Below are 21,411 nucleotides of genomic sequence, written 5' to 3'. Positions count from 1 at the left end.
ACATCAACAGCAAAAAACCCCCCAAGTATCTGCTGGTATTAACAGTTAATTATGCAGTTAGCAGATTGCTGATACCAAATAGTCTCTTTTGGTTTGCATTTGCATTTCAAAAGGGACAAACCACAGTTTTAACTAGAAAATACATAATTATGCCTTTACCAAAATGCTTTTTCAATACCACATTCAGCAGTAAGTGATGAAAATGTATACATGATAATAAAGACTCTGCTTTAAAGTTTATCAGATAAAAGTATTGACAAGCAGAAAAGGTGTCTATTAGGTATTGTTTTATACATCCATTCTGCTGGGGCTCATTGTCACTTGCAGTGGTTCATCAACAAAATTACTGCTATATTCCATATGCAGAGGCAATTCTCCTCTTATGCCAACAATACCTCAAAAATCAAGACTTTGCTCATGCTGTCACATAGAGCCTGGCGTTTTCTGGAAGTCAACTGAGGCATGTCTTCATCTCAAACCAGTCTAGAAAAATTACTTCCTAGTTTTTCGTTAACTCATATTTAACTCTACAGGGGAAGTAGCAAATCAAAGCATGTGAAAGGCTTTTGGAGATGCCAGCAAATAGCTCATTGATGTGTAGAAAGATTAACGCAGCACCATGTTCAGACAGACACTTGCAAGGAACAAACCTCTACCCTAACCCTCCCGGCCAAGGACCTTGAGAGAAGTGAAAAGAAACCCTCCCGAAAGGCTTGTGGATGTCCCAAAATCATGCTGAGACAACACTAAGAGAGCATAATTATGTCACATTAAATGAAAAATCATTGGGCAAGTCTTCGTGTTAAAGTCATAAAAAGTAACAGTCAAATCCTTTTGAATACATCACAAGCTGGAAATCTGCCAGAACATTCACTAGGCCAACTGATAATCAAGATGAAAAAGGGAAAGATCAGAAAAGTTAAATGAAATCTTTGCAAGAGTGCTTTCCCTAGAGGAGTCCAGGAAGGCTCTGCACCAGAGCCTTTTCAGTAAGCAAAGTGCGAGAACTAGTTTCAGATTAAAGTGTAAGTAGAAGAGGGTTTAGAAAGATGAAAAAAAAAATACAGTAAAATGAATAGTAATAAATCACCAAGACCAGATGGCATCCATCCACGAGCTGTAAAGCAACTTAAATACAGAATTGCTGAACTACTAACCGTGCTGTGCAGCTTATTGCTTAAATTGCCCTTATAAAAGTCATGGAAGGCAACAAACGTGACTGATTTCTTAAAATGGGTCTGAGAGTGGGAAGGGAGCACTCCAGAGACCAGAGGCTAGTAAGTCTCGTTTCTATATCTAGCAAAATGACTGAAAGAGGAACATGAATAGATAAATAAATATGCTGTAAGGGAAGAAAGTCAGCACAACTTCAGCAAAGAGAGGTCACATCTCATGAATCTGTAAGAGCACTCCAACGATAGCACAAGGATGTTCTTGTGGATACGGGCAATGTCTGTATGATGGAAATACTTTGCACATGCCAGGTCTAGCTGCATCCCACAGCCATATGGGGTGAGACCTAAGCAAACACCAACCCTCTCCTTCTCCTCTCCTCTGCCCTGGTTTCCACACAAAGGAAACTGGGGCATGCATCTTGGGTATGGGCTCTAATACCATCTGTCAGTGTGCCAGCATGGGTAATTACTGGTCTAGGACCTGCACACTGCTTTGCATGAGGAGGTATATGGGGATGCAATCCTGGCAAAGTTGGATTTTAAAGCTATTAAAAAGATCTCCTGAAAGCTCTTAAAGAGAGCTTAGGGATAAGGAGGAGGTCTCTTCAGGGATTATTAGCAGCTTAAAAATAGGAGACCGAGGGTAATAACAAATGGACATCTCCCACAAGTAATGGAGGTTACCAGGTAAGTCTCACAGAGCTCTGCACTGGGGCAAGGGCTGAGAACTGTGCTCATACATCACCTGAAAAAAAAATCAGACCTATGGAAGTGATAGAGCTCACTGATGGCTCCAGACGATGAAATTGAGAGCTGCATGTGAAAGACTGCTGAAAAATCCTGCAAGTCTGTGTGGCTGGTTGACAAAATGGAAGGTAAAAATCACTACATGGACAATGCAGACAGTATAATCATCTCCCATCATACATACAAAATAACAGGATTAACAAACGCCACACAATAAAGAGACCTAGGCGTAAGCTAGGACAGGTTTTTGGAGGCTTCTGCCTTTTGAAAATGTTTGTTCAGTGTTTGTCAGAAAAAAAGAGAAGATGGGAGAGAAGAGTTGAAATCAAGACAGAATTTGTAATTTTGCTACTCTATCCACTGCACTCTGAAATCAGCGTGTCAGCCTGGTCTCCTCCCAAAATGAATACAAGGGGTTGTCAAAAGCATGGAGGGAGGAGCTGAGGATGGCCAGGGATTGCAAACAACTGATTTACAAGGGGGGATTAAACTGACTACCTGATTCTTCAGTTCATAGAAGAAACAACAGGACTTGATGGAGATCTAAGTGACGAATGCCATACATGGGTTGAGAAGGGTTATACCCACTATTACTACAAACACAAGAATGAAGTGGCACTCCACGAAATTATCAGCCACCTGCTTTAGAAACACCTCCAACAACCAAATACGCATGATTAAATTGCAAAAGCAACTGCCAGGGAACATTTTAGATGTCAAGACTATAAATGCATTCGAAAAGTTATTAGGCAAATTCACAGGTAGAAGAAAGGTACAAAAGGGTTATTAAGCACAACTGTCCGAATGCAATCTCACATTCAGAAAGTACCCAAATTACTGACTGCTGCAACAGGCAAATGAAGAAGTATCATTTTACCCTTGTCCTGATCTTAAGCTTCTTTGTAACTGGCATTGCAAAGTTTAAAGGATGAGAAACTGTGCTAGATGGACTTTTCTTCTAGCACAGTTTCCACAGTCTTACAGATCTCCTTAAAAACACTTTATCTCCTGTTTTCCTTTAGAGTTTCACAGTTTGAAGCAAAACACTCTAGAAATTTAGGAAACAGAGACAGAGGCATTAAAAGGCAGAGCCTTTAGAAATTTATGCAAGGAAACCAAATCTATTGCTTCGCCCAACCAATGACCCACTTACAAAGAAAAAGTAAAACGAAGACTTGAAAAATCTAGTTGAAGTATATTACATCTATTACGTACAGGTATGACAGCAGTTTCTCAAAATTTCCTTCTGTGTCTGCACTATGCAGGGGTGGGTATGTAACAAAACTCTTTCATGTACATCTCTGGATGGGAACTGAGCTGCAGTTTATGAAAAAGTAAATAATAGTAACAACGTATATTAAAAATTTACTGATAAAGATACTTCTCACTGCACTGACAGTTTGTATGAATGCAGTACTCTTCATCAAAATAATATGTGCATGCAAAAATCATGCAGGGAGGATCATCAAGGAGTGCTTGATGACCTTTTAACAAGATCAGCGATCACACACACAATTTATTAGCAAAGAGTGAACACTGACAACTCCCATCAACAATCGTTCCGGCAACACTAATTAAAAATGAGGGATTTGGAGACTGCCAGATGAAAGAGATTACAAATATGTACCTAAATTTAGAAACTACAGGATTAACAGATTGCAAAAGAAGCCACAAGGGTTAACAGTCACCATCCTGCAGAACATAAAAGCAAAAAGTAATCATTTAAACAATAAAAAAAGTTACTTGTTAGTTTTATCACCATTCAGAGACGATCTAAGTAACCATCCCCTCCAAAACCCTCAAGGTATATAAGGTTAAAAAAAAAAAAAAAAGCTGTTCTTAAATATTCAGGTTATTTTATTATGTCTATCTTCCTGCTGTTACCATAGAAATCAGAATACCAGGAAGACTTACAGGCTTCAGCACTGAAAGGGCACAGAGAGGCTGCTGCATCCTTGCAACTGCCTTATGCAACACCAAATCATAATGGTCCCAGCTTCCACAAGCATATTATGAGAGGATATTAGGAATGTAATGAAAAGACGATAAACATTTTATTTACTAATAAAATATACATAATTATTAAATGTAGATTTAAAATAAAATCTTAGCTATTCAGCTGAGTTACCTCTTAATTCTCACTTTAATTTTATGACTTTCCTCAATGTTACAAAATCCTCTGCCCATCCACATCCCATGACAACACTAGCATAGAAACTTCACAGAAATGCCTATCTACTGAAGTTGTTTTCCCTGCCTCTGTCTACCTCATTTGTTCTACAACAACTTTCTCATTTGAAAACTGTATGTTCTGTTTTACTGTTCTATTGCTAATATCAATCTCTGTCTCCTTTTAAATTTTAAAACCTCACACTTGGGACAATTATCAAAAGTATAGCATGAGAGATGCTTGAAATACTACAGTTTGATTTTACTGGAAGTTAAATCTTGCACTTTAAAGGATGTATTTATATTAATTTGTAGTAAACTTAGTTTGTTAAACTACACTACAGAGTATGTATTATTTAAAAATATATGGAGTAGATGATTGAATTTTGTAATGAAAAATCCATCCATGCTGCACTACAAACTGTAATAGCCAGTAGTGTCACAACTGCCCGAAATGGAATAAAGGACAGCCACTTCTGCATTCAAAATCCATGGTCTGAAGCCTCACCTTATCAGTCAAAACCACCAACCAATATATCAATTGGTATATTCTGTTCTTCATGTTTTGTACATAATATTCAGTAAACTGCAGCCCCTACTGAAGTCTTTTTACTGTAAGGACTGAGCTGCATATGATGTAATACAATAATTTCAAAGATTGAAAAAAGACATCACTAATCCAAATCCTTGTGAAAACTGGCCCCAGTTTTTAGACTCAGCTTTTAAAGTTCAATATTTTTGGGTACTTCATGCAATACCTAGTGATGTTTTTATCAGGCAAATCCTCAAGTCCTTGACTAGCGTAAAAAAACAATGACAGAATAAAGTACAATGGCCAGGAAATTCAGAACCTGCATACTTATAACATAATGGCCAGTCTTCGCGAGCGAAGATCCGGGGAAGGTCTTTACACCTTCCAGCCTGCGCATTGGATTTTTTAGGTGAGACACAGTGTGCGCGGAACTGAGCCCACCCTTTAATCCTAAGGTTCATCTGCCGGGGCCAAGCGAGCTTGGACGGTGGCAGCGAGGTCCTTAGGACGTAGGTGGGTTGCCTTTAAGGGCTAACGAGCCCCACCTGCCCGGGAGTGGCCCTGACCGGGAATTGAACCCGGGTCTCCGCGGTGATAGCGCGGCGCCTTTACCACTAGACCACCAGGGGCTCAACCTGCATACTTATGCACCTGTGATTTACTCTTTATGCTGCAGACGGCAAATCAAGAAAAATCAAAGGAGAAAGAAAATGCACAGCACATTAGTCATTCAGTACATTTGCAAAATACTGTTGAAATATTGATGCTGTACTTTAATGTACTAAAGACTCTCAACATGGTATGTCTCAGCATTACTGAATTCTGTCAGTATCCCACATCATGGCTGTTTCACAGCTAAATAAGTCTGGAATGGTAAATAAGGTAATTTGAGTAAATTTTCTAAAAATAGTAAATGATCTTGGAATCTTGAGTCTCTTCAGAAGTCCCCAAGGATTCAGAAACCCACAAAGAGATCATGTAAAACCTAAAATCAAAAGATATATCAAGACCTGTGGGGGAACTTTGGGGTCAGGTTGTCCCTTTGGGGTTTTTAAGCCAGCAGAAAACAATACATGCCAAAGAGGAGCAGGGCTTGAGTTTTAATAATCGTCAGCAATTCCACAGCTGGGTTTTTGCCCAGTGGAGAAATAAGAAGTCACCATACCTCTTCCTCAGGGGAAGGAATGGATAAGCAGTGCAGCTTGCCATGAGGGATGCAGTTTCTGGCTTCCAGCTGGGAGGAGGAGATCTGCTGGGAGCAAAAGCCATGGCTACAAAGGCAGCCCATGTCCCACTGCTCCCACTAGTTTCCCACGTTGTGGGAGCAAGGATCCTTGCCATTCCATGTCTTGGCTCCTGTCGGGTTTCTGTTGGCAGTGCTGCACTCATAAATACTTTTTATTCCTTCCTGAGCCTCTGAAACGTTGCCAGCCAATGCCCTGACTTAATGTATGGGTGGAAGCAGATACCTGGGATGTTGCCACCACTAGCCGGCGGGACAGCAGTGCCTGAGCCCGTTACAACGTGAGCAAGAAAAAGCATCCCTTGCCTTCTCTGGAATTTAGGTATCTGACTTCTGCACTGCAAAGACAAACTCCTACTATTGAAAGATTGGGCTCATCAGATGAGCCAGCTAGACATGAGCTGTCACATCACCTCTTTTCAAAAATGTTGAGGACTTTTCTTTCAAAAGGCCACTAACTCAGCTTTTAGTTCACTGATTAATTCATCCAGTAAGGGAAACTCCAATGGAATTTGCAACTAACTTCCCTGCCCTCAAGGACCACATCTTAAAGATCATGTTTTAGGCTGTTCCCCGTAGTAAACAGTGTATTGTGCATAGTTTCAGCCAGAATCCCTGAAAACAAGGTAGTGTTACACACCATTTTATTTTGCCATATCCCTTGTTTTGTCCTTGTACCCATTCCAGGCAACACCACTCAGTTTCCTGCTTTCAATTGTGTGTAATTCTACCCATTTAATGCTCTGGACTTAAATTGTGCATGCATATGCCTGCCTCAGGTTGAATTAGATTAGAAAATTTCAGCTAAAGTCTTTGGTTATGTCTTAACGAGAAATTTTCTCCCTCCCACAAGTTAAATAAACAACAGACAACTTTTTCTGTAGGATTTCTGTTACTTTTGCAGTAGGAATCCGAAAAGTCTCAGAGTTTAGGGTTTGAATTAGGGACAGCCTTCTGCCACATCTTAAGAAAATCTTCCCCATTAATATCCCTCAGTTCTCCCAAATCCCTAGATCCATTCAAGGTAAGGTTTTCTTAATGGTAACAAATGAAGAAAAACTCCAGTAGTCTCTCACTACATAATCCTGTATCATCCCTACATTTTATCCAACCTGATCAAAGGAGTCACATGGGAAAAATATTATGGGACAGCATAACATAAGGGTTTGGTTATGGACACAGTCTTCAATGCATGTACCCAAAAGGCTTAAACTATGACTTCATGGACCACCTTAATTTTAGAATTTTGCAACTTTTTGAATTTGAGTTTGCGCAGCTCTAGGAACATAACTGCAACACCGTTTGAGTGTTATTACATATGCAGCAGTCATTCTTTAAGAGTGTTTACCCGCAACAGGAATTACAAGGTGTCACGTATATGGCAGTCTTTTTAACGATTTACTGGGGATTAAACCCAAAACTTGTGCCTACAGAATATTAGCTTTGATTGCAACTACAACGCTACAGAAGAAATGCATTAAAAAAACACACATGCCATAACTTACACAAACACAACATAAAATACACTGGTCTGCTTTATGCCTCTTTTCAAACTGGTTTTAGGCATTTCTGTAACAGACCGAGCAGCCATTTTCTTATCCCTCAGTTGAAATCTGCACATTTACTTAAGCCCAGTTAAATCAATGGAATATATGCCTGATCCATAAAGACAAACAGTACACTTAATTAGACATGTAGCATGACTAAATGAAGGAGGACAAATATTTCCAGCCTTCCATAAGCCTAACAGGAAATCAAACCACATATGAGTAGGGAGGCATTTTGCACTGTATTTACACAACCAAAGTTACATTTAACAGCTATTAACAACAGGGATCCTCATTTGTTATTTGCCTTGTTTATAGGCCTTCAGAATAAGAAAGAAAACAAGATCATATATCATGGCCTTCCAGAAACATTACAACTTCCTTTTATTCACAGTAGTTAAGAGTAAACGGAAAATTCATTTAACATAAAACAAAGCCACATAATTCTGCTAATGCCAACCTCTACTTTCACTCTTTTTAACTGTTCATTGAAGAAAATACTGAGCCCTCTGGGGCACTCAGTGCATGCTACTGGCCAGGGACATTCCTGATTTTTTCTTGCATGGAGACGGGAAATGACCTCTGCAGACAAAATATGAAGAAATACCAAGAAAATCTTGGCCAGGTGATAACAGAAAGATTACTCACTCACACCAGTAGAAGGAAAAGTCACTATAAAGCATCTCCCTTTCATTCTGCATCAATTAATACATGTTCTAAAATGCTGAGGACAGTAAAACATGCAAAAAGTTGCACCAAGTGAACTTTAGGGAGGTCTGATAAAACCTTGTGGCACAGAAACAAAAGCCAATACTTAGAATTACACAGTACATTTCTGAGTTCATGGTACTGAAAAAGTAAGGTAAGATTAGCCTTCAGCAACTCCAGAGTAAACCTTCAAAGCACTTCACAAACAGTATCATGCTTTTTGCTTCTCTGAATGTTTTCTGCACTGAGCTGTATTGGCCAACTTGCACAATTCCAGTAATTCTCTTATTTTACCTCAAAACTGGGAAAAGCACTGCATCTCTTGAACTTAGAATCATGACACAGTAGCCTGGGAGGGACCTCTGGAGGTTTCAAGTCCAAATCCCTGCTCACAGCAGGGCTAATAACAGTTGGCACAGGTTTTGCCCAGTGAAGGCATGCACGTCTAAGTCAAAGACTCTAAGGTCTCTCTGGGCACCTGCTCTGCTATTTCACCATCTCTTTATGAAATGTCTTCTCCTGTTGCCCAGGAGGTAGTTTGTTGGGCCAGACTCGCAATCAAAAACTCTCATGTTTCCACTGAGCACCTCTATGAAGAGCCTGATTTCATCTTTTCTACAACAACTCATCCAGAAGCTGAAGACTGCAATTAAATCCCCACTGCACCCAGCACGGTCTTCTCCTGGCTGCATGAGCCCAGATCCCTCACTGTCCCAGTCAGCCCCCAACCACCTTGGCCAACCTCCATGGGCTCTGTGCAGTTTCTCAACAACGTCCAAAACCAGTTTTGCTGGACAGCCCGAAACTTGGACTCTAAATGCAGTGTCAAAGACCATCCTGAGTGGCAACATGAGAAACTGAGAACAAATATCAGCTATGATTCCCACCAAATATGAAACATGAGCAAAACGACAAAAACCCCTCCTATTCCAGCAACATGGCCATTACTGTTTCGGAGTAAACACTCATCGCCTATTCTTTTATCTCCTAGGAAATATCTTGCCCTGATTAGCTACTTCAAAAGTCCCTGTCCCCTTTGCACAGCTCCTGGTAATTTATATTTTGTCTATTTAGAAGCAACTGCCTTCTGCTACCTTTGGGAGTTTTGCAATGAATATAATACTAAATAGGTAGAAGGCCAGACCACTATCTTACATATACATATATCTGGTGTGGGATGTTTTAATTTTGCACTCCATGATGACACCACATTCCCTTTTTCCAACTGGATCCCAACCTCAACCTCAATATAATCCTGCAGGCACCTACCTTCAAGGCTTGCAGCATAAAACTCACAATTGATCTCGACTTCTGGAAGTTGCTTCTAGCTGTAGTACAACAAATGCTAGGAATGCACATACTCTTTTGTTTGCAAGCAGGATTGATTTCCCTGTCCAATAAATTCTGACCCCCTGACTGACTTTCTTCAGATGAGGGAAAGCTGCTTTTGTGTTTGAACTTTTAGTCTGCATTTCCCCAGGAGAACTAAACTCTTCAAAGTTCACATTTTCACTTAGCTTTAGCTGCAGATTCCATTTTTTTCTGTGATAATTCTCTAATGTCTGAGTCGTAATGGAGGTGCTTTCACCAAGGAAAATGGCTGACATTACATTTTCAACCACATGCACTGAATCACCAGTCCTCCCTCTTAAAAACAAACCAAACCAAAGAATCCTCCTTTGATACTGCTCACTGCTTGGGGACCGATCTCATTCTCATTAATTATTTAGGAATTCTTAAATCAAAGACTATTAAGATGGATAGCAGCAAAGCATCTTTTCCAAGAAAAAGATTTCAGAATACTTTAGGAGATTGTGTGGTAAGTTATTTTTTGATTTTTTTTTTCCTGGGTTTGTTTTTTTTTTCTTCAAGTGCACCCACATCTTATTGATCATGTCTCATTTTTACCTCTAGAAAGAAACCTCAACCTTCTGGGATAAGCAAATGATGCTTATCCATTTGACTGTCTCTGTATTCACTTAGATTCTGACTTTACTGTCTTGTAATAAACACTAGGAGAATGGAACAGAAATTAAATTATAGTCATCAAAAGCAAAGCACTAAACACACACAAACTTAAAATGTGAAAGAACACATACTCAGACAGAATGGCTGATCCTTCTTTTTGTCTGAATGCATCATAAAAGAAGTTATGTTTCATTACTGAAAAAAACATTTCGGCTTCTTTCATGGTTGCAAAGAAGGGTAATTAAGACTGTCAAGAAAACACACTGAACAGCTGTATATTGTTAACAAAAGCACCATTATATGACTGCTCTGAAAAACCCAGTAATTTAAACATTCACATTTCCTAGAAGTTAGACATTTTTCCAAGCTCCAGTAGATACCAAAAAAATATTCTTTCCTATAAATCTTGGTCATGTATCAGTCATATTTCAAGCCAGCAGGATGGTCCTAATTTGAAAAAACATCCACATACATAAGGAGAAGTGCATGGCAGTATCAAAGCTTTGGCAATTGAAAAGTGAGTCACTGGAAAAAAAAAAATTAAAATCTAGCAATTTTTAAGCCTAAAAACCAAATAAAGACAGAGTAAACCTTCCATCCTGTACCAAAAAGGGCCATTAAGGAATACTTACTCATCGAAGATCAGGTCTGGAGCAAAATAGAGGAACTGGCTGTTTGTGTGTTTGTATGATCTCCAACTCAAGGCAAATGATGACAGACACATCCATGAATACTGAATTAAAGTAATTTGGTCCTCAAGAGGCAAGTTTCTAAATCCTAGAGGCGAAAACAGAAAATACCCATGAACAACAAGGGTTGGTCAAACCATCACTGAATACATTGCTCATTACTCTTCTAGAGTTCACAAACAAGAGCAACACTCCCACAAAGGATACTTCTGAAAAAACAAATCCGTAATTTTTCATTCCAGTGACAGAACTTGAAGAGACTATTATTCAAAATGAAAGCTTTTTAAATATCATCCATAAACACATGAAACAAACATTGCATAAATCAAAAAACCCGCAACAATCTTCTCTCAGATGTTCATCCTGCACCTCCCATCAAGCATTTTTTCAACAGAGTCCATAGATTAAAGACGCAAGTTGTCAAGTAAATAGTTCTTTGACCCAAAAGAAACAGTCAAATGACATTTCACCAAATGACTCATGGTCCTACCTGGAAGTATCTTTGCCCACTTCACCACCTGAATCATCTGCTTGCCGGCCAGGCGGTTTAAGGTGGAAAGCAGATACTCTGCTGTGTCTGGCTTTGAGCTGTCATATCCTGCGTACACGATCTCCGGTTCAATGCTTTCAAGGATCTTAACAGGAGAGGGAGTAAGTGCTGGTGAGATAGCAGACATGTGGGGGACAAGTGCAGTGTTTACAGAGGGCTCGGTCACAGGTGCAATGTACGTCGTCCCTTCCTCGGGGCTCTGGGGCGGTGGCTGCTGCCGCTGCTGTGGCTGCTCCTCGTGCATCCCTTTCAATTTCCCCAACTTTTTGGACTTCCGGGCTGTGAAGATGAGCAGCACAAGAGCAAAGTCAATACAGAAAGCCAGCAAAACCCTTGGCTTTATAGGAAATGGAAGTAGAAGCATAATCTCAAAGTTTTTAAGCAAAACAGGCGCAGAACCTTAAAGAAATACTTCACTGCCTGCAGCATTGTCACACTGGAAAGAGGACCAAAACACACCTATAAGCTCATTTTCACTGCGTTACTGGACATTTTTATAGATGACAGAATGTCCAGTATCTGTCTCCATACAGACATGCAAAAAACATCCTAGTTATTGTGGTCAGTGCCAACTAAAAATTTCAGAACTGTATCTGTTTTGTAGCTTAAATTAATCACTTACCACCTACAAGACTGAAATTCATGTTCGCCATTGCATTTGGTCATCAAAAGAAATCTGCCCAAAATTAGCAGATTCAGAGCCTTCCCAAGTTTTGCCTCAATTGGAAACGTAGTCAACCCACTCTGAACAGCCCAAGCTAGTCAAGTCTATTTACTTTTGCCTCTCTGATACTTCCATAAGAGCTCTGCCCCCTTCTCTTGAGTAATTCTGAAATAATGCTAAAAGTATTTACCTACTTAAAGAAAAAAGACTGAGCCTTGTGTAACACCTTTCTCACTGCTATCAACATTTCTCTGATGATTTGCTTACCCTTTTCATTTCCTTTTTTCTTTCTTTAATGTTACTCTTCCTACTTTTCTTTACTAAATATTCTTAGAAGGCAGCAATGCTATGGTGCTTCCACGTGTTGAAGAGAAGCCAGACATTCTCTGTGGGTTGCATTCCCAACTTTGCCATGTGAGTCAGAGATATGTAAGCTGACAGAAAGCTCTGCTGCTGCCCCAGTAAAATGATCTTGTAGTATGAGGAAAGAATGGGAATTAAAATCAAGACAATTCAGTTAAAAAAAAACCACAAAGAACCAAACCAAAAACTCATCACCACCCTTTCCACTACAGCAAAACATAAAAAAAATATAAATAAATCTTTAAAATCAGTAAATAATTAATTAATTTTAAATGTTTACATCTCTCTCACAGTTAACTTCTCTCAAATATAGTTTTTCTTATCTATCTGTTCACACCTAAAACCCTTGTCTGGACTTTTATCTTCCTGTCTCTGGATTATTACAACATTCCTTTTACTGGCATCAGTAAATACAAGCCTATCTCACTCCTACTTGGAATACTATTCCAAATACCCTTCTTAGTCTATGTCCCTTCCCAAGTCTACCTCCTCGAGCTTTTTCCCCTGTCATCAATTCCCCTCCCCCATCTTTCCTTAAACATAGCACCTTTTTTGTAGTTTTAGGATCCTTTCTGGCCAACCTCCATCTCATCCCTCCTCTCTTCTCCATTACCAAAACATTCACTTCCACTCCAACTCAACATGCCATGCCACTGCCTCCTGGGAAGTTTTCAAAGCTTGCTCTGTGTGCTTGTTCCTGCTCCTCTTATTACGGTGCAGAAAACTCTCCAGTAAGACCAACAGAACTACCTCACTGCTCTTCTACTAACCAGTGTTTAAAGAAAACCCTCCCTAACAGCGGAGCTGCTACTGCTCTCAAAGCACTGCTGGTGACAGCAGCCATTAATGAACATACTGCTTCCTTGTCATTGGGGCTGCCTGCCCAGAGCCAGAGGTTGGGAGTGAGCGAGGCAGGATACAGATGCCCAGGGTCCAGGACAATGCACACCCAAGCGCAACAATAGCCTGTTGTTTTCAGCACTTCCTTGCTTGAACTCCGAGGAGCTGGTTCATCTCAAGATTCAACGGAAAAATTTATTTATTAGGGTAAACATGGGACGTTGCTACAGAAAACAGCGATGTTACTAATCATACAGAAGATGTAGAAGGCACCCAGTCAAAGAGTTGCTCCTTGATTATCCTCTTCAAAACCTGAATACAATCCTGCAGTACATACTGCATCGAGCAGTGAGTCCAAAATCTGTACATCAGTTTGGTGTTGTTTCCATTACACTGTAAGGGATCTTCATGGCTGGTCTCAGCACCAACAACCCTCAGGTGACCTGTAGAAAACTTCAGAGATCTTTGTGTAACTTTCATCACCTTTCCTTCAGAGACCTGAATTAATTTCATTAATTGATGTCTGCTTTCAGCAGTTCCTTATTTTCTCCCTTCCTGCAGACATCCAGACCAAGTGAGGTAGGTTGAATTTTTTTAATAAAAGGATTGAATATGCAAATAAAGACATGCTGCTCCTAATAAAATTCAGTGTAAAATTCTTTTGTTCAACCAGCCACATATACTTAAAACCTTCCTACTTATTGGACGCATTAGCACAGGTTACATAGCAATAGCTGTCATTTGAGATTATAAGGAAAAAGCGAAACAAGTATCTGTCAGAAAAGGTTTCACTGCACCTTATTCTGTCTCAAGAGACAGGACAGATTAGAAGATCCATCTAAAAGTCCCTTCAAATCCTATTTCTTACTTTTCTATTATGAAACTCTTAAAAAGCTCATTTAAACAATGAAGCAGAACTGAAGGATTTTTTTTTTCTCTGATGCATCAAGTTACATGGCTATGGCATCCATTCTTCAAGATGTAATTTCTGATACTAGCACCCGAAAAGTTATCTTACAAAGCAGCGGCTGATCAAACATTTTGTTAAACAAGCCTTTTCCTCACTCCGCAAAATAAGACAGAGTTACATGCAAAGTAGGTAACCCTAATAAATTTAATCCTTAAAAATAAGTGAAAATACTGTTGTTCCCCATTTGGTGCAGTTGTGCCTACATGACGACACCCTGGTGAAATCACTGTGAGCATTAAAGACAGTTTCCATTTATCTTAAAAAGGCAAAGTAGAACTTACAGATTTTTCAACAAAATAAACCCGACAAGCAAAGCAAGGACGGTCAAGTTCAGCAGAATGTCTGATGATGAGTTAAAAGAGCAATTGGCCATTGAAAACAGAGTTTAAAAATAAGCCTGAAGGAGTGGATAGAGATTGATGTTTGCTGTTATTATTAATTAAGTTTATCAGGCAGTATTTTTTTCTGTTATCAAAACAGGACTAAAAATAAAGAACTTTACATATCTTTCATGTTTGCAGAGGCAAAAAATGGCATTCATGCCATAACTACACCATAATAAAAAACCGTATTGGTTTACCAGCTCCACAAAGTATCTAGCAACACAGATAACTGATTACATACTTTAGGCATAATTTTTATGTTCTATTCTCCAAGAGTTTTTCATTAAAAGAAAAAAAAATAACATTCTTCGACATATAAAACTGGCATTAAAATGTGTTTTAGTTTCATTTTCTTCCATTATAATGCCTTTAAAATGAAGCTGAGAAAAACATTACTGCTTGACAGTCATGTTTACAGTGAAGAAAACTGTATTTTTCATTTGGCTTTATGCCAGTAGCTCAACTGGTTTGGTAACTCCCACAGAAACCAACAACTAAAGATTAAATACAAACTCTGAGCAGTACATACTCCAAGTCGGTCTTTAGAAGCTGTTTTTCACATTTTCTTTCTAACTGCAACACCAACTATAAAACCGACTAAGCCACCTTTGAATCAGTGGCAAAACTGAGTGCAAAAGCCATGTTCATCAGAACTGCTCCCTGGAAATGCTCTGACTCGCCACACAGACCAGAGGATGGGGCATGCATGGGGCATTTCACGAGACAAAGTTGAACTCCGAAGCCTGTCTGGGGTTAGGACAATAAATGGCTGCACAGCAGTGACCGTGTACTATCTATAACTGCAGGACTCCTTGCCCCTCCTGTTCAGTGTTACTGCAGCCAGGATATCATATTATAATCCTTGTATTTTTAAATCACCTGAGATAGAGTAGTAATTGAAGGAAAAAACCAATAGTGCAAGACACTGCCCATATACCTGTGGTTAACACTTCAAATATCTGACATGACTTTGGCTGAATAAGTATTTTAGAAGGTCTTGTACTTTCCAATTAAAAACCAAAACAAACAAATAAAAACAAAACAAAACAAGTAAAGTAAGGTGAAGCATTTGAAAAGCCATGAAGTTGGATTTTAAAAAGGCACTTCCAAAAGACTTCCTCTATTATACTGTAATTTATTGTTAGAGCTACAAAGGAAAAATAAGCCACAAGTGAATTGGACAACTGGTTCCTTAGTATTGACCCTTCACATGTAAGACTCCTGTCTTGAAGCTGGCACAAGGAGACCTGGGATCTCAGGATTGGGACTTTTTGTGCCATCTGTAAAACATTAAATAGGTTTCTGTCTCCAGGGAATGCTATCCTAAGTCAAATTAGACATTTACCTGGAAGTGACCCTACTGTAAACTGGTTTTGGAATACAAATTAACATGAATATCAGCTAAAAATCCCTGGCATTCCTGATTTTTAAAGATTAAGTTTGAGGTGTTAGTGTAGTTACGAGATAGGTAAACTACTATACTCTCTTCTTAAAAATATCACAGTAAACTTACACACGCCATACAAACTGGGTCTAGAGGAAGCTCATCTATACTCCCTTTGTGCTCAGAGAATATGTGCCCAAATGAAGTTACAGAATTTAGGCACCTGATAAATATTTTTCATAAACTCAAAATTATTAGTTTTCATCAGTATTATTGTTAAAAATACAGGATCCAGAAATGCTAGAGAACAAAATGCTATGAATATAGATAAACCCCTGTTTTGTCTTTTACATTATGATTTAATTCAGCAGTTTTATAAGAGTAGTATCTTGTTTGTAGAACTGTATCAGTGTTCAAATTTAGCAACTAAACAAGGCAAAGTGCTCTGCAAATTCATGCTGGATTCCCATTCTCTAAAGTGAAATCTGAAGTTTAGAAAATTACCCATACTTCTATGTAGAGGGAATTATAAGACTTGCAATGATAATGCCCTTAAATTGGATGTTTTTTAAAGAAGATATTCAGAACTTGCCTGATGTCTATCAAAAAGACATAATTTATTATTTGTAAAGCTAAAGACATAATACTGATGACTACCTCTAGTGTAAAGCAGAGAACATCAGCAGAAGGAAAGGGGAGACCAAAATGGACACAGTACAGGACACAAAGTGATGGAGGTTTAAAAAAGAAGAAAAGGAGAAGAGAAAGTGGCAATTGGAGTAAATATGCAAAATGTAAAAGACAAAGGGTAAAAAAATAACTATATGCACTTCAAACAAGGCATAATTTGGGATTATTTCAAAGTATGCCCTACACCACTAGTGGTCTAGGCAGCCTGAGGGTAGACAATATGCTGCAAAACAAACCCAGCCCTGACCACCTTTAACTGTGCTGTCTCTGTATACCAGACCAGTGTACACTTGTATTTCAAATACTTGAGTTTCTCCATTCAGGTCCCAACTTCAGTGCCTGAGCACTGCAGCTGAGCTACAACCACCTTTTCCAACCTTAACAGCTCTCAGCTTTCTCCCTTCCACCCCATGCCAAATGCTGAAGGGCTTTCCTGCACACCCTTCCACTGCCACCTGCCTCTCCTCTCCAAAAGCAACCAACAGCATTTTGCTGCACCACAGCTACCAAAAGTACAAGCTGCCAATTCTCCCCTTAAGGCATCTGCAACAGCCTTTGGGTATACTCTCCTCTGAGCCCTCACCAAGCATTTCCACCTTTGTGTAGATAAAGGCTCCACCAAAATGCCAGTTTTTCCTCCTCTGAATCTTTTCATCATGTCTGCCTGGTGACTTTGTCTCACTTACTTCAATGAACTGACATCTGTTCTCATTAGCTATTTTACTGCTACCACAAATAGTGTTTCCCTTCCCCCCCAATCTGTTGTATCTTGACATATATGAAAATTCTGAGCTATCTTGGTACAGACATTTTTTCACTTAAGTGTCTAGCACAATGGGAAATGAGATTTTGCTGAGAAATTTCTAGACAATAACACAGACTTTATATAGATATATATACAGACACACATATGCATGGAAACACATGGAATAAAGTGCAAAGCAGGAATGCAAACGAGATCTTAACAGCATCATCCCATTCGCCCTACAAAGTGTACTCAGGCATACACCTTTCTTCAGGAAACAGAAGAAACGAGCAAGACAGGATCCTAAAGCTTCCATAAAACTGATTACCCACTTTGGGAAGCAAAGCACTGATTTTCAGGTAGAGCTGCAGCAGATGAAGAACCTCTAAACGTGACCCTGAGTGTGAGAATCACAGAATATCCTGAGTTGGAGGTACCCATAAGGATCTTGAGTCCATCTCCTGTTGTGCCATATGTAAAAGCAAGGATCAGGTAAAAATCTGAGAGACAGACAGACAAGCGGATGAGTCACTCCTTTAACTGGATAAATCAAGGGGAGGAAGTAACTGAAAAGCAACTACTGAAGCAGGGGAGAAGTTGTACAGGGACTTAAAAGGAGAGCACAAGATCACTTTATCATGTAAGACACACTACCAAGAGGACTTCATTCTTGCAAAGCAGAGGCCTTTTGAGGGTGATTTCTGCAGTGGCATTTGGGATATGCTGAAGTAAATAACTACTCTGCCTAAATACATAAAGAAAGGAAGACTGCAGCTGGTGAGGAAGAAAACAAAGGTCCTGACTTCACACAGCAAAATAAATTTTAAAATGTTTCTGACAACTGTGACCCAGAGGAGATAGAAAGTGACAGAAAATGCTATCACTTGCTGTTAAGCCTGAGAAATCAGTAGTCTAATTAACAAAGCAATGAAAATTTCCCAATTTCTTATCCTCTGCCAGTAGAAGCAAGCTTTTATTGGAGAATAAGCTCAAAACCACTGATTGAATTCAGCAGAATGAAATGGTAGGCATAACTGAAACAACGACATAGTTTGGTATTGTCAACATCATTCACAACTGTTTTCTAATTAATAAGTAACACTTTAATCTGACAGGATTGGACAACCTAAAGACAAGAAATAAATGTGAAGTCTGATCTGCGGAAATGTTACATTTTATTTGCGTTTGGTCAGACCCTGTAAAGATCCAGGCCCATTCACAAATGTAAGTCTTGTTCTTGGTTCACATTTGATATACCAAAAAGGAAGGCACAGCATGGATGGAAGAAAGAGCTTCTAATGTACATTTTAATCCACTTAATTATACACTATTTTCATTGTCTTCACTTAAATGTATTTTGGTTCTCTATTCTAGTTGAATTTAAACTGCTAATAAAACAGACTGTAACTAGGTAAATATTTCCTGCTTATTACTTTGCTTTCTTATAGGACAATATTGGAAGTGCTTGCATTTTGTTTTCTTTGTAGCAGATTCTAATATATGATGCAGTGCAATGCTGCTACAGCACAGGACTGTAAAGCACAGAAACAATGTATCTGAAGTTTATCCTATTGCCTTGAACAGGACCAACTGTATTTTGCCCAACTCAGTATATCATTAATCTCCAATAATAGGAATTCCACAATATCCCCAATCTTCCTCCAACATCTAACCACTCATTTTTTTCCCCAATATCTCCCAATTTTGCATCATTTTTTCTGCGATAGAGTTGATTTCTCTTCATTATTGCCCCCAGTGGCCATTAAGAATTTACCATTCCTGTCCTGTTTCACACCACTTTTTGAAAACTGACTTGTATCGTGGCCTTCTTAATAAGTTTCTCTCTTCTACACTAAAATAAAATGAGTTTCTTTGACTTTCCTTACGGATGTATATGTTTGGGTTTTTTTGGTTTTTTTTCCTCTAAGCTTCTTATTATCCTTGTTCTTCCTTGGGCAGTCTCTAGTCTGTATTCACCTTTCTTCAGGCACATGATATGAAATTTCAGGAAGGAAGGTTCAGTTTAGATGTTAAGAGAACCTTTCTAAACATAAAGATCTGATGTGAAGAAATGGAATAGGTTATCAAGGGACACAGTAGATACTTCCACACTGAACAACTTTAAGAAGGGTTAAGAGATGTGTCCTTCACTTCAGGAAGGACACAGGCACTGCCAATCCCACCAACCAGGACAGGAATGTAGGTGACAATTTTGCCACGCTGCCCCACCCTCTCCACCCTGTGCAGAAGTGCTGAAACCAGACACAATCGTCAGGCCCACACCTGCCAGCTCTGACAAGGAACAGAATAATTCCTTGGTATCAAACTTGCCTATTTTTGCAAAATTTTACATCGCTGACTCTAAATTTAACTTTAAATCATCACACAACCATGTTCCTTTCTTCACTGCAGTCCCTCAACAGCTGCTCTCAGGTATCTCATTTCTTCATACCTCCACTTGCACTTCTCAACATCACCCTCTGCACTGCACCAAAAATGCCATCATGTTGGTTGGTTTCAGACACTAGAACTGAAGACGCTTTTGAGTTCTGATTCTGTCCACAAAGGACAATTTCTAGACCTGCAGATTTACATATTTGCTCTCTACTTTGTCTCTACATGTAATTACTAAAATTACTAGTAGACCAAGAATGAACCCCCCATATGTCCCTACCTCAGATGTCCTTTCAGTATAACAACAAATCACTCACACCTACTTCAGAAGAATGCTATTTTGAGTAATTATGTGCCCACTTAATCAGAAATATTATAACATTTTAATAAGAACTCTGCGTTTCCTTCTGATAACTACATGGTTCGAGATATTGAGCAGTGAAATACAAACACCTACAGGGAGGTGGCATCTCACACCAGTGCTTGCAAGGAACAGATGCTATTCCTCTGAAGTGAGCTGCCTTGTGCACACAGGATTCAGGACTGTGGATCCACAGCCACAGAGATCTACATGCAGGGATGGCCATTGCACCATGAAGATGGCACAGAAGATGCCACCTCAGTTGTCTCAGAAAAACTAAGGTGAAAGCCTAGATCAAATATTGTGCATTTTGAGGTCTGATTTGATGACGGAGCTCAGGTTACCTACCGGTCTAACATATGGGACAGTGATGTCCATGGAAATTAAGAAGGCAAGGCACTGAGGAGGGTTTGGGTAAGAGACAGAGGGAATTAATCCCTTTTTCAGTTGTGCTGAGCTTCAGGCTAAGCATTTGTGAAGAGATAGCAGGCAAAAGTGACAAAAGAAAGCTGAGATCCAAAGTGCATTTTACAGGAATATTTAGGTTGTCAGGGAAAATGTCTAACACATTTGCTTGTTTCTCAGCAATCCTCAAAGTGATAATTAAATGAAAAATAACAGTTTCATAGGGGTACTCCTCCCTGTGTGGGAACAACTTTCACCAAATGCCAATTAGTGGTTTCCTGTTAAAATCAAATCAAGCTGGTTTTGATAAAGCTTTTTAATGAGAAATGGATAAAGTATGAAAATTTCCCTCACATATATTTCATATAAAATCCCAAACTGACATAACAGAATCTCACAGCTAACATTCCTGGTATTTAAAACTCCCTCTTGTACTTCTTCATTAATTTCAAAAGAAATGTATTTACTAAATATTTAAATCATCCAATAAACAAAGCCTTAAAAAAAGCTTACAAAAGAAAATTATAATGTTAATGAAAGCCAATCTTAATCAGTCCCTTTCAGATGCTCCCAAAACTAATTTTTTACTTATTCATTTTTCAAATGTATGGCAAATTCAATCATTTTGGAGCTAAGCGCTGTCTACTAAATGCATCAGCGGTTTTGACTATTTATCAAATAGATCTAAAGACATGCAGTAAAATACCAAAACAAATGTGAAGAGGAGGTTACTTACAGCTCCAGTATTTTTCACTTACAACTCTATGACACCTGTAGAATGAAATATCAGCAGCTTGAACTGCAAGCACTGGTAATAATTTGATTAAAAACAAAGTTAAGGAAACTTTGGAGAACAGATTTTGAAATCTTCCACTGTACCAGAC

At 39.0% G+C, this 21,411-nt stretch overlaps 1 protein-coding gene across 2 annotated transcripts in view; it reads right to left on the bottom strand.

Moving 5' to 3' along the window:
• NR3C2 (nuclear receptor subfamily 3 group C member 2) overlaps nucleotides 1-21,411 on the bottom strand; it is a 207,001-nt gene that overhangs the window by 24,150 nt on the left and 161,440 nt on the right. Inside the window, exons 4-5 of one of the 2 annotated variants that reach the window (XM_050327361.1) lie at nucleotides 11,269-11,607; nucleotides 10,722-10,866 (exon numbers count right to left, since the gene is read on the bottom strand). In XM_050327361.1, coding sequence (XP_050183318.1) covers nucleotides 10,722-10,866; nucleotides 11,269-11,607 — 484 coding nt within the window. Of the gene's footprint in view, nucleotides 1-10,717; nucleotides 10,867-11,268; nucleotides 11,608-21,411 lie in introns of those variants that run through there. The other variant, XM_050327362.1, reaches the window with a different exon arrangement.

Source organism: Myiozetetes cayanensis, unplaced genomic scaffold, assembly GCF_022539395.1.
Source record: "Myiozetetes cayanensis isolate MyiCay16 unplaced genomic scaffold, myiCay2020 scf33, whole genome shotgun sequence".
NCBI lineage: Eukaryota > Metazoa > Chordata > Aves > Passeriformes > Tyrannidae > Myiozetetes > Myiozetetes cayanensis.
Note: the sequence above shows the minus strand (reverse complement) of the source record. Positions and strands in the feature narration are given on the sequence as shown.